This window comes from Penaeus japonicus, unplaced genomic scaffold, assembly GCF_977035675.1.
Source record: "Penaeus japonicus unplaced genomic scaffold, GWHDUDI00000001_assembly GWHDUDI00000010, whole genome shotgun sequence".
NCBI lineage: Eukaryota > Metazoa > Arthropoda > Malacostraca > Decapoda > Penaeidae > Penaeus > Penaeus japonicus.
The window spans coordinates 17,540,729-17,559,753 of NW_028234412.1; the positions used below are offsets into that span (position 1 = coordinate 17,540,729).

At 31.2% G+C, this 19,025-nt stretch overlaps 1 protein-coding gene across 5 annotated transcripts in view; it reads right to left on the minus strand.

Annotated features, from left to right (window-relative positions):
* Positions 1 to 17,270, minus strand: part of LOC122248408 (myotubularin-related protein 9) — a 28,174-nt gene extending 10,904 nt beyond the window's left edge. The window contains exons 1-7 of one of the 5 annotated variants that reach the window (XM_086540891.1): positions 17,087 to 17,270; positions 16,216 to 16,363; positions 15,860 to 16,022; positions 15,451 to 15,602; positions 14,656 to 14,781; positions 7,971 to 8,120; positions 142 to 168 (exon numbers count right to left, since the gene is read on the minus strand). In XM_086540891.1, coding sequence (XP_086397017.1) covers positions 142 to 168; positions 7,971 to 8,120; positions 14,656 to 14,781; positions 15,451 to 15,602; positions 15,860 to 16,022; positions 16,216 to 16,362 — 765 coding nt within the window. In that variant the 5' untranslated portion in view covers position 16,363; positions 17,087 to 17,270. Of the gene's footprint in view, positions 1 to 141; positions 169 to 7,970; positions 8,121 to 14,655; positions 14,782 to 15,450; positions 15,603 to 15,859; positions 16,023 to 16,215; positions 16,364 to 16,729; positions 17,001 to 17,086 lie in introns of those variants that run through there. The other 4 variants (XM_086540890.1, XM_086540892.1, XM_086540894.1 and 1 more) reach the window with 4 other exon arrangements.
* Between the last annotated feature and the right edge of the window lie 1,755 nt (positions 17,271 to 19,025).

Sequence of the window (19,025 nt, forward strand, 5' to 3'; positions counted from 1 at the left end):
TAACTAATATGTATCTTTACATAAATACATTTGTATATATATATACATAGACATGATGAAGCAGAGCATACACTACATGAAAGAGCTTATATACATGCGGATACATGGACACAATATATTTACTAGATGGCTTTTGTATACCTGAACCTTTGCTGACTGCGCAAGATTCTGTGTATGAAGAGATACATTGGGAAATCAACCTCAATCAGATAATGGCCAATGGATCAACATGAAAAGAAACATTATTTATTACCTTATATATGTCTTCTTTGATAGAATTCATGTCATAAGAAAAAAAAGGAAGTAAAAAGATATGTATATCTGAGAAAAAAAAAAAAAAAAATTGCAGGTCATGGCATTTCCAAGCCAGTGACAAATCAGAACCAAGTACAAATGTGGAAAAAAGTCAAAATATTGTATGATATTATATTATGTGTTTCAACTATAAGAGTTTATCACTTTTTTAAAGTCCTGTAACATCATCTTTGTTCACTTCAATAACTGAATGTATTGCACACAAAAACCTATGTTCAGAAATATAGGCCCTCTATAAGTCATCCCAAAGCACAGTGCTATTTTGTGTATGTTTCCTCTATATCTGAATTCTATTAAGCTCTGCTTTTACCTGCAAAGATTATGAAGATCTTTTCAACACCTTTTTTTTAAATGATTAACAACTTTCTGATCCATATAACAACCATTACATTTTAGTTTCTCATAAAAACGTGTAACAAGTATTATTCATTTAAAAACCATAACTAATTCATTTCCTGGCTCACCATGGAATATTGTTATTCCCAATGAAGCCTGTTTAGCTACATCCCTAGATACCACTTCAGGAACTGAAATTTTCTTATATTCCTCTATATTCTCTTATATGTCGGAGCCACAGACACTAAATAATTAAATCTGCCACCACTTCTATTTCTGCCTCACATCCACTTAAATATTAGTATCAATACATTTCTTCTTCCTTCCAAATTAGTTTCTTCAATTCCTACATACATTTATAACTTCCCTTACTTATATCAAATATCAATAAAAAATGAAACAGTTCTTTTTTTGTATAGATGTTCCACCATCCACAGATTGTCACTTCCTTACACAAAAGATCTCTAGAGTTTTAACTAACTCTTTAATATGATAATATTATACTACCGACAAATAGAAAACAATATCTTTTAGCATATTAACCTTATAAATATCTACCTCAAAGACAGGCCAATCAAAGCGATGAACTTAATTTGTCACCTGAACTTATTTTCTCACCTAAACTTGCTTTATTGGTATAAACCTATATCAATAAATATAATAACTGTTTGAATTATTAACCTCATCACACACACAAACACACACAACAAACGCCCACACATTTTAATATTTAGTTATATATATATTTATATATATATATATATTTATATATAAATATATATATATAGATTTATTTATTTAATATATTATACTATGTTTATATATATTATACATATATTTTTATTCATTGTTTATATATACTTTATATATATTATATCTTGGTTATATTATATTAAATATAGATATATTTACCTTAATATATATATTTATTTATTTAGTTGATATATATATAAGTATATATTATATATATATATACATATATATATATTATATTTATTTTTTGTATGATAGATATTTATATATAATATATAAATATTTTAGATATATATATACATATCTTAATATTTTTTATATGATATAGATAATATATATATATATGTTTTGATTATATATATACATATAGATAGATGTGATTGATTATGCAGATAAAATTTTTTATAGAGTTGATATTTATAGTATATTGAATATATATTCAGTTATATATATTATTTATTACATATTACATTTTTTGGTATATTATATATATAGTAGTTTTTCTTTGTTTTTTGATAGTGATTGGTTTATAGATATGTTTGGTATTTATTTTTTTTGAGGTTAGTATTTATAGATATATATATATAATTTTATATATATTATATATACAAATATAATGTTTTTTTTACATCGAAGTTGTTTTGATATATGTTTATATACATATTCGATTTTGGTCTATTATATTTAGAAATATATATATAGATATTTAAGTTATATATGACATAGATATAAATTTCATAATATATATATTCCTATATATATATTTATATATATAGATAGATATTTGATATACAGTATAATCTTACATATAATTTTAATATTATTTTATATAGTTTTTTTTTTATTATATAGATTTTATATATACATATACATTAAATATATATTTATTAATATATTTTTATATATATATTTATAGTGTTAGATATTGATGGAATTTGTTTTAGTGATATATAATATAATTTTTGATTTTATATATATATTTTTATATATATATATTATATATATAATATATAGATATATATTTATTTATAGTTATATTATTATTTTTATATATTATTTATACACACACCACATCACACACACACTATATATTTATTAAAATATTAGATTATATATATATATATCTATATATATATATATATATTTTATTTTTATATTTATATATATATGATAATATAATATGTATTTATATATATTATATATATATAATATAAATATTTATATAGTATATATATAATATATTTAACGATTTATATATATATATATATAATATATATTATATATATATATATATAGAATATTTTATAAAATTGATATCTATATATATATATAATATATTATATATATTAGTTATATTATATATATTTTTCGTATATATTTAAATACAGAATTATATATATATATATATATCATATATATATTATATATTATATATTATATATATTTATACATATATATTTATATATATATATATTTATATGTATCTAAAATTATATATTATCATAATTATATAATTATTGTATAAAAAATTTATATACATATTTATTTAAATATAATATTATATATATGTAAATAAAAATATATATATATATAATATTATATATATATATTATTATTATATCTTATATCTCTACCTATATATATATATATATATATATATATAATATATATATATATAAATATTATATATATAGAAATATATATGTATGTTTAAATATATATGCATATATATATTTTATTTATATATATATATAGTTATATATATATTTATTTATATATAAATATATATATGGTAATAAATATAAATATATATATATATATATATATCTAAATAAAATATATATATATAAAATATATAATATATATATATTATTTATATATATAATATAATATATATGATTATAACTTATTTATATATATATATTTAAATAATTTGTTGTATATATAAATATTAAATTTATAAGCATATATATATTTAAGTATATATAATAGATATATATATATATATATATATATATATTATATTCACCCTACACACTTATATATATTGATGTATATATAGATAGTATTATATATAATATATCTATATATATATATTAATATATATATTATATTATATTCTATATATAATAATATATATATATATATATATAATATATATGATAGATATATATATATTATATATATATATATAATATATATAGATATATATATATAATTCTATATATATTAAATATTATTTATAGTTATATTTATATCATATATAAATATAAATATATATACATATATATATATATATATATATAATATATAAACATAATATAATATGTATAAATATATATATAATATATATAATTAATATTGATACATATATATATATGTATATATATATAATATATATATATATATATTATATTTATATAATATATATATATAATATATATTAAATAATATATTAGATATAATATATATATAAATTATATATTATATGTATATATTGATATTAAATAATATGTATATATATATAATATATAAATATATATATATATATTATATATATATGAAGTTGATATTTATATATATATATAATTTGTATATTATATTATATATATATATATAAATATATATATATAACATTTATATATATTATTTATATATTTATATATAATATATATTAATATCATATATATTTATATAATATATATATTAATATATATAATTTATATATTATTTTTATATCTTATATATAATATATATAATTTATATAATTATATATAGATTATATTTAATATACCATATATATTATATGTGATTTAATTAAAATTATTTATATATAATATATATAAATATATATTATATATATATATATATTATATAATTAAATATTATAATATATATAAATATATATATATATATATTTTAACATATATATATAATTTATATTATATATATATATATAAAGATATATAATATAATTATACGATATATATACATATAATTCTTTATATACATTGTATATATATATACATATAAATTATATATATATATTATATTATTTAGATTTATATATATATATATATATATATGTATAACATATAGATATATATTATATAATATATTATTATATATATTATATATATATATATATTATTGTATAGTATTTAAAATACATATTATATATATATATATTTTAGTATATATTATTATATATTATCTATATATATTTATATTTATATTTGTTTTTTTGTAATTAACATAATTATATTTAATTTTTATATATATATATATATATATATATATATATATATATAATTTTCTAATATATTTTTATATTATATATATTATATTTGTTTATATATATAATATGTATAAATATATATTTTTTATATTATAGATATGATATCTATAAGATATATATATATATATATTATCTATTATAGAAAATATATAAAATAAATTCTATTATATATAATATATATTATATACATTATTATATTTTATACCTATATTTATTTATATATTTATATATAGTATATTTATATATTATATAAATCATTATATTATATATTATTAATATATATAAATATATATGTATTTATTTATATATATAGTATATATATTAATATATTATATACATAAATTATATAATAAAATATAAATATAAATATATTTATATTATATATATATTATATATAAATGTATTTATAAATAATATAGTATATTTTAATTATATATATATATATATATTATATAATTAATTATATATATATATATAAAAATAATATATATTTATATATATATATATATATATAATATATATATTTTATATATAATAAGCACACACACACACACACACAACACACACACAAATATATCATTTTATATATATATATATATATATTATATATATATATCTATATATACATATATATACCATATATATATACTTACTTAATATCCTTATACATATACATATATACACAACATACCCACACTAACACACACACACACACAAATATATATATATTTATAATATATATATATATATATATTTATATATATATATTATATATATTATATATAACATAATATATATATATACATATGTTGCATAATATATATATCAAACTTACATACATACATGTATATGTACTTAATAACATATATGTGAGTGTGTTGTGAGTTAGATGAGAGTGTGTGTGTGTGAGTGTGTGATATATATATATCATATATATAATATATATAAATATATATATATATATATATATATATTACATATATATAAACACACCCACCACATATATAATTAATGAATGTCCTATACATGATGTAATATGAGTATATATATAAGTCTAACAGTATGTGATATATATGATTTCTTGCACATAGCGTATATCGGTCTGTAGATATGTGCATTTTAGTGCTGCGAAGTAGGGTGAGAGGGGAATGAGAAAGAATATTATGTATGTTTTTACGACTAGATTATGTTGTTCACATATATCATTAGTATAGTCATATATTTACTATACACCTAATAGCGGTGTTCACTTAGAGCGTAGAGATTAGATAGGAAGTGGTAGAGGTAAATCTAGTCTATCTAGAAGATATCTAGACTTGGTATATGAGAATGCTAATAGTATACGGTGCGTATATGAGATCGTGCTTGTAAGATGTCGGCATTATTAGTGTGAATCCTATTTAGCATAGTATGTAGATGGTGAGAAGGGGGAGTATAGAAGATGCATAATAGTGTGAGAGTATGGCGGGTATATGCGAGAAAATAGGTATGATAGTATATAGAGACGGGTGGGGTTTGTAGGCAAATAGTGGGAGTACAGAAGTATATAGGGGTGACATATTTAGTATATATATACATAGAGATAGCATGAGTAGGATACATATAGTAGGTCAAATATAGGTTAGGTGATAGATATGGCAATGACGTATAGAGATGAGGAAAGAGTCTAGCAGTATATATACATAGACGAAGGAGTTATTAGTACTGTTAGTTTACTATATAGCGGGTAGTAAGGGAAAATATTGGTAACAGGAGTATATAGAAGTAGGAGCGACGCTATATAGTAGCATATATATGAGTAGAAGGATATACATGATATATAGTATTTTAAAGGAGTAGTAGTAGGGATGTAGATATATATGAATAGGGGGGGGGGGGGGGGGGGGGGGGGGGGGGGGGTGGGGGGGGGGGGGGGGGGGGTGTGGGTGTGTGGGGGTGGGGGGGGGGGGGGGGGGGTGTGGGGGGTGGGGGGGGGGTGGGGGGTGGGGGGGGGGGGGGTGTGGTGGGGGTGGGGGGGGGGGGGGGGGGGTGGGGGGGTGGTGGTGGGGTGGTTGGGGGGGTGTGTGGTGTAGGGGGGGGGGGAGGGGGTTGGGGTGGTGTTGTGTGTGTGTGTGTGTGTTGTTTTGGTAGTGTGTGTGGGTGGAGGTATTGTGGGTTGGGGGGGGGGTGGGGGGGGTTGGGGGTGGGTGGGGGGGGGGGGGGTGTGGGGGTGTGGTTTTCTAGGCATATCATAGATTATAAATGCGTACATATATTAGTAGCATATAATATATGATATATACATTCATATATGTGTGAATATTCTGCGTGGTATAGTACGATATGGTAGCGTTAGAGGGTAGAGGTGGATCGTGGCAGTGGGGGTATATGGAGCTGGTGGTTTACATATATATAGTGTGGTTTAGATAGTGATGATGTAAGTTATATAATTTATATAATAGAGATATATTCATATATATATACATACGATATATATATATAAATACATTACATGATATACATATACACATATATATAGGGGGAGGAGTATGACAGGTATAGGGAGGTATAGGTCAGTTAACTATATAGCTAGCGGTATTATATTAGTTAGTTATAGTTATCAAGTGGTATTTAGGTTTATACAGATATAGAGTTTTAATATGATCATATATATATATATATATACATGTATAATGATTTTTGTTACGATTTATTAAATCGATACGCAAGAGCGTAAGGTAGCGTTCAGTTATATAATGGTATATAGGGAGAGTATGGAGTTATGAACGTAGATCGATATAAGTCATGCTAGTAGGGGTAAGGGACAGGTAGTCGTGGGGTAGTTAAGGAGTAGGATTATGAGTATAATAAGTTAAGTGACAGTATTATTAGATTTGTATACATTCATATTAGTTAGTGAGTGCTGTTTGTATCTTTTATATCAATGAGATAATAATTATTATTCATATATATATATAGAGATATATAATTAGGCGTCATATTAGAGCAGTGCGGATTATATATAAACTGCTGTTAATAATTTGTCAGTCCCATGTCTTTCCATGAATGATATGGACTACCATCATGTGTGGAGAGAAAACACTTCAGAGTCAAATGATTCACCATGAGAGGCGTCTATAGCAACATGATAAATAAAGAACTCAGTTAACTATCTTCTTTTCCCCACTAAATGTATTTGAAAAAGAGAATGATGGATGTGTGATATTTCTGATATTAAGTGAAATAATAAAAACAATTATAAGGTCTTAAATGGAATGAAAGCTCTTACCTTAGCAGACTGTGCTAGATTTTGTGTGCGAGTATCTATAATATATCCTCTCTTGTCTCTTGCTAACACACTGTTCAGCAATCGCTCATCTTCCTTGCAACGCTTTCCATTGGCTGTGATAAGGGGTTGTCCACTTCTTAGTAATACAGCCTGAAAAAATGTATAATTTTTCCTAGAAATAATGCTATTAGAGAGGGAGAGAGAGAGAGAGAGATGAGAGATTTAATTATAAAGAAGAAGAGAGAGAAGAAGAGAGGGAAAAAATAAGATAAAAGAGAAAGAAGAGAGAAGAAAAGAAAGAAGAGAGAACAGAGAGAGAGGAAAAGAGAGAGAGGAGAAAGAAGAGAGAAAAGAAGAGTGGAGAAAGTGAGAAAAAAGAAAGAGAAAAAAAAAAAGAAGAGAGAAAGAGGGAGAAAAGAGAAAAGAAGAGAGAGAGAGAGATTAGATTATTTTTAAAATTTTTTTTTATAAGTAAGAAAAGAAAGTGTGAATTATATCAGGTAGAATAGAGAGTTAGAGATATAGTTGTGGTTGTGAGTTTGATTTTGTTATGGTGGGTATTTTTATTTTGTGTTAAGAGAATAGATGTGATATAGTAAGATGAAGTGTGAGAAAGAAGTTGTGATGTTATTTTTGTAGTTGTTTGAATTGTTTAGTTGTTTGTTGTAGATTTTTGTTTTCTTTTTTTTTTTTTTTGGTTTTTTTTATTTTTTCGTTTTGTTATTAATAATTTTTTTTCGGTTTAGTGTGTTTTTTTAATTTTTTACACACACACATATATTTTTTTTGTTTTTTGTTTTTTATTGTTTTGTTTGTGTTTGTTTTTGTTTGGGTTGGTTGTTTTTTAGTTGTGGGTTTGAGTTTGTATTTTTTATTAGTTTTTTGTTTATTAACATTTTTTATTTTATATAATTATATATATATATATAGTATATATATATTATATATATATAAAATAAAAATTTGATATATTTTCTTGTCGTTTTTTTTTGTTTGTGTTTGTTAGTTATCTTTTTGTTTTTTCCCCTATTTTTGGTTGTTTTATTGTTTTTTTTTTTTTTTTTTTTTTTTTTTTATTTTTTTTTTGTTTTGTTTTTCACCCATTTTTTTTTTTTTTTTGTTTTTTTTCTCTTTATTTTTTTTTTTTTTTGTTTTGTTTTTTTTTTTTTTTTTGTTTTTTTGTTGTGTTTTTTTTTTGTTTTTGGTTTTTTTTTTTTTTTTTTTTTTTTGTGTTTTTTTTTTTTTTTTTTTTTTTTTTTTTGTTTTTTTTTTTTTTTTTTTGTTTTTTTTTTTTTTTTGTTTTGTTTTTTGTGTTTTTTTTTTTTTTTTTTTTTTTTTGTTTTGTTTTTTTTTTTAAATTTTTGTTGTTTTTTATTTTTTTTTTTTTTGTAATTTTTTTTTTTTTTTTTTTTTTTTTTTTTTTGGTTTTTTTTTGTTGGTTTTTTTTTATTATTTTTTTTTTTTTTTGTTGGTGTAATTAGTTGAATAGAAGTTATGTTTTTAATATATGAATAGATGATAATAGAATGATTGAAATAGGAGTAGATAAAATGGGATTTGCGTGGTGAAGATAGAAAAAAGTCAAAAAAAACGCGACCTTCACCGAAGACTATCCCTCAGCTCTACCATAATTATCGATTGACCTTGCCGATATTCACCCTATGAAAGAAACATGAACACCAACTTTGCTTCAAAAACACTTTGTAAGTACCTCTCACAGGAGGGAGGGAAAAGAGAGAGAGGAGAGGGAGGAGGGAGGGAGGGAGGGAAGAGAGAGGGAGGGAGAGGGAAAAGAGGGAAGGGAGAGAAGAGATAAGGAGGGAGAGAAAGAGAGGAGGGAAGAAGAAGGGAGAGGGAGGGAGGAGAGGAAGGGAGGAGGAGAGGGGAGGAAGGGAGGGGAGAGGAGGGCGAGTTCAGGGAGGGGAGAGAGGGTGGGGAGAGAGGCGAGGGAGAGAGAGAGAGGGAGGAGAGGAGGAGAGAGAGGGAGGGGGCGCCTTTCTTCTGTCTTTCGTGCGCTGCGGCCCGCGGGAGGCCGTCGCGCGGACCTCTCTCGTGGTCGGCCCGATCGCGTGCTCGAGAGTGGCTCTCGCTTTTTCTCTCTCTCCTTCTCTTTCTCGGTCTCGCTCTCGCTCGCGCGCGCGCGCGCGCGCTCTCGCTCTCTCTCGCGCTCTCTCTCGCGCGCGCGCTCTCTCTCTCTCTTTCTCTCTCTTTCTTTCTTTCTTTTTCTCTTTTTCTTTTTCTCTTGGCGGTGTTCGCGCTCGCGCTCGCTTCTCTCGCTCTCTCTCGCTCGCTCTCTCTCGCTCTCTCGCGCTCTCTCTCTTTCTCTCTCTTCTCTCTCTCTTCTGTCTTGCTTTCGTTCTTGCTTTTTCTACTTTTGCCTCGTTCTTTTTCTGCCTTTGTTTTTTTTTTTTTTTTTTCTCTCTCGCTCTCTTCTCTCTCGCTCTCTCTCTCTCGATCTCGCGTCTTCTCGCTCTCTATCTGCTCCCTCTCTCTCTCCTCTCCCTCTGCGGCGGTCTGTCTTGTCGTGCTTCCTCTCGCTCTCTCTCTAGCTCTCCCGCTCTCGCGCGCGCCCGCTCTCGCGCGCTCGCCTCTCGTCTCGGCTCCTCTCTCTCTCTCGCTATCGCTCTCTGCTTTCCTTTCTCTTTCTCTTGACCTCTTTCGCTTTCGCTTCTCGTCGCTTCGCGCACTCTCTCGCCTCCCAATCATCTCTCTGTCGCTCCCGCGCGCGGGACGCACTCGCACTCTCGCGGCGCCCCCCGTCGCCTCTGTTCTCCCCCCACTCTCTCTCGCCTGCTCTGGTCTCCTTCTCTCTCTCTCTATCTTTAATTAACCTATTGCAGTCAGGAATAGATTTGCTTGCCCAGTCCCCAGATAGGTGCTAATGCCACCTACATGGCACCTCAGATGGATTTTGTTTCAGAACGAAACACTTTACCCACTCCCTTTCATTCACTCATTATAAAACTAGATCCTTTTTTGTAGTGTAGGGCCAATATCAACTACGAAAACCCTGGCTTTGTGACCATTCAGAGCCGGAATCGCCCCAGCGTGAATGGGTTAAGGCTTTTGTTCCTCTCAGTGCTAGGAGACAGTGGTGCCATAAACACAGTGATCCAGTCTCCTCCAATGTCAAATATAGCATAAAGTCCATTATCAGGCAAAAAAAACTTGTGTGTCATGTATGTCATAACACCTGTATGCAATGGCTTAATAAAGGAGTGGGCCATGGTAATATTAGCTCACATACCCTGAGAAGAGCTTGCAATAATCACAGTATGCCTTGAATAAAAAAAAATGTTTCAATATTTGAAACATTGTTCAATGTTATCTGATCGCAAAAAAAGGTAATAAATCTGAGCCTCAGAATTGCCAACCCTCTCTGTACTTTTAGCTAGATATCTGAAAAAATCTGAGTATGATATCATATTTGTCATCTTGATAACCAGTACTTGATATAGGATAGGCAATATGTTTTTTGTTAACCCATCCACGACGAGGGAATTCTAGCCTTGAATGTCCAAATGCCGGGGCGTTCGAATTATTAGGCCTAAATCAATTGAATGGCTGGCACAATACTGTGCCGCCCGGCCACTGGGCTTTTGAATGCGCGGTACAGTACTGTACCACCCGTCCTGTGTGGGTTAAGATTACTCAACAGCCTATCTTTACTTAGCCATGACTTAATCTTAGAGTGCAGTCTCTGATAAAAGGACATTATTTTTTGGGCCTTGTACTAAACACAGAAGGTGCATTTGATTGGGTATAGTATCAAGAATTTGTGATGAAGTTTGAAATTCCTTGGAGTTGATAGACCACTCCTTGAATTGCTAGGAAACTATCTAGAAGAGAGACTTCTTGGTGTAATTATGAATGGCAAAGCATCCAGCCCTTAACCCGTTCCCGACGGGGCCAATCCGGCTTAAATAGACCAAAATTCCGGGACTCTTGAACGCATAAGCCTAACGCGTCGGGATTCTCGGCCGCACTAGCCGCGAGCCAGCGCTGCGCGCTGGCTCTTCCCGCGCCCCGGGCTAGACAAAGTAACGCGTCCCCGTCGTGTAGCCCAAAAACCACTAGACGTGTTATCTTGTCATCCGTCGTTAACGGGTTAACCCTCTCTGGATGGGTGGTACACTACTGTACCGGTCATTCAAAAGCTCAGTGGCCGGGCGGCACAATATGGTGCCAGCCATTTAACCCATTCACGCCGGGGCAGTTCCGGCTTTGCGCGGTCGCAATACCGGGGTTCTCGAACGCATAAGCCTAACGCCTCGAGATTCTCGGGCGCACAAGCCGCAAGCCTCGGTTGCCCGCTCGCTCTACCCGAGCGCGCGGCTTCCCCTCATAGCGCGTCCAGGGCGTCTGACGCGAAAACCACAATACGTGCTATCACGTCAACCGGCGTGAATGGGTTAATTGATTTAGGCCTAAGCGTTCGAAAGCCCTGGCATTGTGACATGCAAGGCTGGAATGCCCCCGTCGTAAGTAGGTTAACATGCTCAGGCTAGAGTACCTTCAGGAAATGTGCCAAGACCTAGAGGTTGTGGCATTAACCCATTGCAGACGGAGATAAATTTGCTTGCCCAGCCTCCAGGATAGGTTTTATTTTAGAGAAAGACCGCTTAAAGCAATATAATTTGAATCATCCCACTCTCTTTTGGTCATTCATTGTAAAACTAGAGCGGTTTTTGTGTGATTTATTGAGTTTAGAGACTTATATGTGCCATATGACAGGCTCTATCAGTGCTGCAGTTGACTAAAATTGTAGTATATTATCCATATTAGCTCATTATTTTCTTTATACTCAATGTGATAGAAGTATTGCTGTTTTATGGGAGGACAAAAGGCAACTTTATTTTTTCGTATTTTTGAACTGTCATGAACGAATACGAAACATATAACCCCCTACAATAAAGATAACAAGAAGAGGTATGGAAGAGGAATGAAACCTGTGCTTGTGACTGTGAGTGCCACAGTGAAAGGCATCCATATTGGCACAGGAGCACATTTTAGACACTGGGTATGGATTGAGTCACCTTCCTCATCTCGTTCTGCCTGCACATCCTTCATCGGCGGTACTTTAGAGCAAGGGTTCATCAACTTAGTGTGTGCCATCGCTCTATAGAGACAGTGCTTGCTAGAGATCGTAGATGGGTGCCATTCAAGGCTCTCTCTCCTGCTGGTGCTAGGAAAAAGTGGTGCCATCTAGGTTTTGGACGTTAAGCTAGCACGATATTACGGTAATTATAGTAATTATGACTGCAGTAGCCATCATCACTCATTCCTTTTTCATAGCACAATAAAATAGCATAGTATTCCAAAATCCCCAAACGTCATGTACGTCATGACGCCCGTCGTCAGGCCAAAGCTCCTACGTCATGTATGTCATGACACCCGTACGCAATGGGTTAAGGCTAAGATAGAAGAGTGACTTCAGGATATTATTACTTGGGGTAATCCCTGGTTGATGAGGTTTGTCCTTACAAGATCCAGCAGTGATACTACCCTCACAAACATTTAATTCTAATGTTCTTTACCCTGAAGATTACAATAAAATACTTGGTGTCTACTAAGACAAAAAAATAACTTTCAAAGAGAGAGAGCGAGAGAGAGAGAGCGAGAGAGAGAGAGAGAGAGAGAGAGAGAGAGAGAGAGAGAGAGAGAGAGAGAGAGAGAGAGAGAGAGAGAGAGAGAGAGAGAGAGAGAGAGAGAGAGAGAGAGAGAGAGAGAGAGTTCAAATTCAAATTCAAACATTTTATTCCATAAATTACAATGGTTATTCTTATGAGAGAGAGAGAGAGAGAGAGAGAGAGAGAGAGAGAGAGAGAGAGAGAGAGAGAGAGAGAGAGAGAGAGAGAGAGAGAGAGAGAGAGAGAATGAGAGAAATTATTCATATCTATCAATTTATTCAATTTTGGGACCTTATCAAAGATCCAGAATAGATGAGAAAGTATAGTAGTAGAAGATAGAATATTCATATGGTTGTTGATGGTGACTTAAGTGATTTTCAGGATGAGATTTATTATGTAAATCAGTTTAGCCATATATTCAAACTGACCCATTCACACTGGATAACATAACAGCACATCATGGGAAAATTTCTCTGCTGCCAGATGACACCCTATCACATAATGATCTCTCCCTCAAAACACATGTTTAACATTGTCACTTATGCATATACTCATACGAGTTCCATTTGCATAGACACATTTTTCTTCACTTGTGAAAATCGTGTAATTAAACACAAAAACCTGCTATTATCACCCATTTAAATCAGGTTGGGTAAAAATGGCTCTGAGAGGCACAGCAAGGCATCATGCCGGGAGATATCTGGCACTTGGTTATTGTGAGTGCTTGTTATCTAGCCAGCGGAAGCAGCATTAGGCAACTGTATGTCCCGGTGCAAATGGGTCAAAATGCCAAATGTATAATATTTGATATAATTATATCATGCTGTACAGAGCAAGAAATGTTATTGATCATATGCCATTTGGTCTAGGTGTTGCATTGAGTTGAAGCTCCATCTACTTAGTGACATCATGATCACTTACTAGTTGAGGGGGAAAGAAGTTATCAATGCAGCAATATTATCTGTACTGCAGAAAATAATTTGTTTGCTAAATTTCATTACTTTAAAAGATGAATGGAAGAGAGTGAGAAATTTTCATATCTAAGAGATACTCACTGTTCCCTCATGTCGGTAGGCTAGTACTGGAAAGCGGCTTGCCTGACGGAAGTTTGCAATAGCTATAAGATCATTATCTTCAATGTTCTTGGGCACCACAACAGCACTTGGATAAGATGGGCAGACCTAGAAATAAAAAAATTCTTCTTTATTTAAAAGGAAATAAAAGATAAAGGCAAACTATGATATAGATCCTTAACCCAATCCTGACGGGCCTGGCGATAAGTGGAAACCCCCTATGCCGTCGTATGCAATATTGCAATGAGAACGTCACACTGGTGTGTTGCCCCGTTATCGGGTATTTAGCCGTGTCACACGGGTGTGACACACAGTCATCATAGGGTTAAAAAATAATAATAATAATAACAATAATAATTCACTGAATTTTTTTGAGGAACATGAGCAAAAAAATCTAGAAAACTATTTGTATCTTCCACACATACACACTTCAATTTCTTGTGCATACAGCATTTTGTGTATATGTATCAGTATTAGTAAAATCTATAGAAAAACATAATTAGAACATAATGGTGCCAAGTAATATTTTGAACTCTGAGGGGTAAGAGCATTCAAATATAGAGCTTATAAATTACATGGAAATGTATGCTTTTATTTAACATTTCCATGTATCTGTTACCTAATTTTTCCAATAAATTTGTGCTTGCTTACCAGTAATAAATAACCATCTTCATTTACCTTTAATAAACTTTCCTGCAAAAGCATGCTTACAAAATTATGTGATGAGTTTTGCAATGAGGAATACCAATCATGAAAAAGGGTAACTCATTACTTTACCTTGTAATCTTTGTTAACATAAGATATGCGCCAATCATCCCCTGGTTGTACTAAACGTGAAAATTCTGATTCTGGCATGAATGCTGTCCATCCATCCTCCAGAATCTGGTACATCGCACGGTAGAAGAACGGATACTGGAGTAGAGGCTCCTCTGCAAATTGCAAATATCAGTCAGGTATATAACATACTGTATATACATTACCAAATATATGCATATTAGCATTACATAATGAATTTCTATGTTAACTACGCCCTACTTCTTTTCCTAGATGCTCTGGTTTTAAGGATTTCCATGGCTAAAAAGATAAATCACTTCATATAGAGAGGAGCACAATATTACTGTACAACAACTTGAGTATGAAAGAAATGAAAATTGTTAAGTTTTCAGTGAACCGAGTTATAACTTACCAACACGTATGAGATCTTCTAATGTATCTGCCACTTTGGCAAACTGATCAGCACCAATAACATCAAGCTGGAGTATTCTCAGATCTTTGCATTTAAGCCAAAGTGTCCCTCCTGTCATGCCCTGCTGTCTCCTCTCTACAGTATCAATGTTGCTATGGAGAAGCTGTTGAAATTAATGGGAGATTATAATGGAACTAGATGACTGAAGTAAGATCAACTAAATGCTTCTGTAATCCACTTTTCTCACCTTATTATCACAAGTAGCTCTTTTTCTTCAAATGGGTCATCAGACTTTTTTCAAAATATGAAGAGGTAATAATCTTACAAGTAAAGCTAAACTCATAGATAATTCTTACCCATAATTCCTGCGGCTCTTTATCACGAGAAGATACAATGAGATGATGGCCTGTGATGCACAGAGTTCCATCAAGCACAGGGTGATGAGGGCGATGAAGCATTACACGATCACATCGTGATATACGAATCAATTCTGCAAATTCCATTCTGTAGGAGAAAAGAAAGATACAATTGTTTATTGGGTGATATAACCACAATAATCCCAAACATTCTGACAAGATAGAGCTTAAAGCTCTCTTAAAACAAGAAGCCAGTCCAAGCTTTATCTTGTCAAAACATATGAAGTGAAGGGCCACAGCCTCACTTGACCAGTCCTTTGAAGAAAATCTGACTTGTGTTTACATGTAAATTCCCTGGAACACTCTATGCCCTCCCAAGGTGCTAGGGCAAATGTCACTATACTTGGTGAACTTAAACAACAAAAGATCGAAACAAGTATATAATAAAGTTTAAAAATAATGCAGGTAACACACACAACGCTGATGCAAACGCAATTCGTACTGCATGACCAACCTCCAAGATATCTGTTTCTTAAAGAAAGCGATATGGATTTAGAAAAAGCGGGGGCGCCCTTGACAGCTTGACAGCCTCAACGCCCACCAGCCTACCTGCAAGCCTATCCTAATATCGTCTCTTTAACGGAGAGAATGAAGTCAAATCTGAAGCAAAATGGCGTGTATGGCCGAATTCTCTCCCCTTGACAACTTGACAGGCCAGACGCCCACCAACCAGGTCGAGCTGGAAGTCAACAGCTGATTATTGACAAGTGACAACAACACTCAGAGAATACGGGATTATTTACTTTATTTCGCCCTCTATAACCTATTAACAAAAGTATATGAAAAGGTATTTTATAGTATTCATACTTACATGTAAATGATACTAGAATGGTAAATATAAGATTATGTCTATATATTATGGCGAAGGAAATGCATAACATCGTATTTTCTTTACGACTGAAATTGGTAGAAATTTCACATTTGTTTTTGGTATTGTATCTTGATTTTATATCTAAGTATAATTTACCGGGAAGTGAGATATTTTTAGAATCAAGTAGGTAACAGAAGCCTGAATTATTTCTATTGCGATAATATCAAATACTACTGACACAAATTATTTTCTGACTTTTCATATATTTTGCTAAGTTCCATGAATTATGACGAATACAAATGAGTTGTTCGACATATAAAGATGTAATATCTAGTTAAGCATAATGGATTCAATTTTATAAACAAAAAGGAATTAATTATTAAGAAATGAATCGCATTCCGTATAATAAAGAGTATGGAAATAAAGATCAGTGGTAAATTTACTATTCTTCATTAAATTAAATATAAAAAACGCCTGAATAATATATCTGAGATAAGAGAAAGAGCATCACAGGAAGATATCCGAGGCGAGAAAAGTAAGAAATGCAGTTACCCCGCGGTCCCTTCCCAGGATCTCTTCGCACCACCTGATAGTTGTGACTCACTCGCAGACGGACAGTGAACCTCGTCAACTTTTCTCAAAACTTCACCATGAGTACAACACCAGGTAAGTAAACAGACGCTACGACTTTACATGCCCACCGGTGAAATACTGGCTTAAGAAAGTGTAAAAGTCGAACAGTAAAGTTTTTGCCAGGTTGTCATAATGAAGGCATGAGTTTTGTGGAAGTTGAGCTGATGCAGGCACAGTACTGGGTAACTGTCACCGTAGTGGAGGCGGGCGATCGCAGCCGCACAGGTGAATGGCCTGCCTGCACCATATTTCGCTTTTCACACTGGCATTCCTGGGAAGGGGGGTTCTTAGACACGTAATGTTGCGATGGCACCTTTTGCGTGCGTTCTCCCGGGGTTGGCCATTGCCACACCATATGACGGTGACAAAATGTAAATTTATGGATTAGATGCATTGCCAGGGTAATGTAAGTGACAAAAGCGCACTCAGGGCACACTAAACTGATGCGGTTGTGGTTGTAGACATCTGACAACTTTGTTCTTGCCCTTCCATATGGTAGGAGCAGGGAATTTGAAGGAACCATTTCAGATTGGAAAGACTGAAGTCTTCATGAAAGCAGGACAAACAGACTTGCTTACTTCCTTCTACCTTTGTTTGGAAGTCTTATCCTGCTAAAGCATATGTATGTTTGCTACTGAGAATGGAGATGAGATGGTGAAGTGGGATCAGAATGCTGATTGTAGTCCCATCTTTCTAGAACTTGTGTGCTTTCAGCATTCCTCTTAGTTCTGGCATCTCATTAGTTTGTTCTGAGATGCTCAGACACATGACACTGCAAAGTTAACCCTCTCTGCTTGTTTTCATTCACATTAATTGATGCAATTGATGTGTCTTTTTTATTGAGTTTCCTTCATATGTCATAGGTTGGTGCTGTGAGAATCGAAAGCATCTAATGGTTTTGTTTTTAAATCTTATTTAGATTGTTGATTTACAAGTGTAATCAAATCTAGAACAAAGTTCATAAATGGAATTGAAAAGAATAAACTTATTTTCCTCTGGAAACTATATCTGATTTTATATGATATTAACAATATTTTTGCTACTTATAACCTCTTAAGTTGGGAAGAAGAAAATATTCCAGAATTAATTATATGTATTGAAAAATCAGTTATTTAGAAAAGGGATTAACATTTTAAGTATAAGCTGTTTAACATATTCAAGGTATGAAAAATTATGTTGTACCTAGTTTATTTTTCTATAGATACATATAATCATTATTTTTTTATAGATATTTGTTAATTCTATTTTTTTATTTAATTGGAACTGAATCTGTAGTATTTAATGTATATGATTCTGATTGAAATGG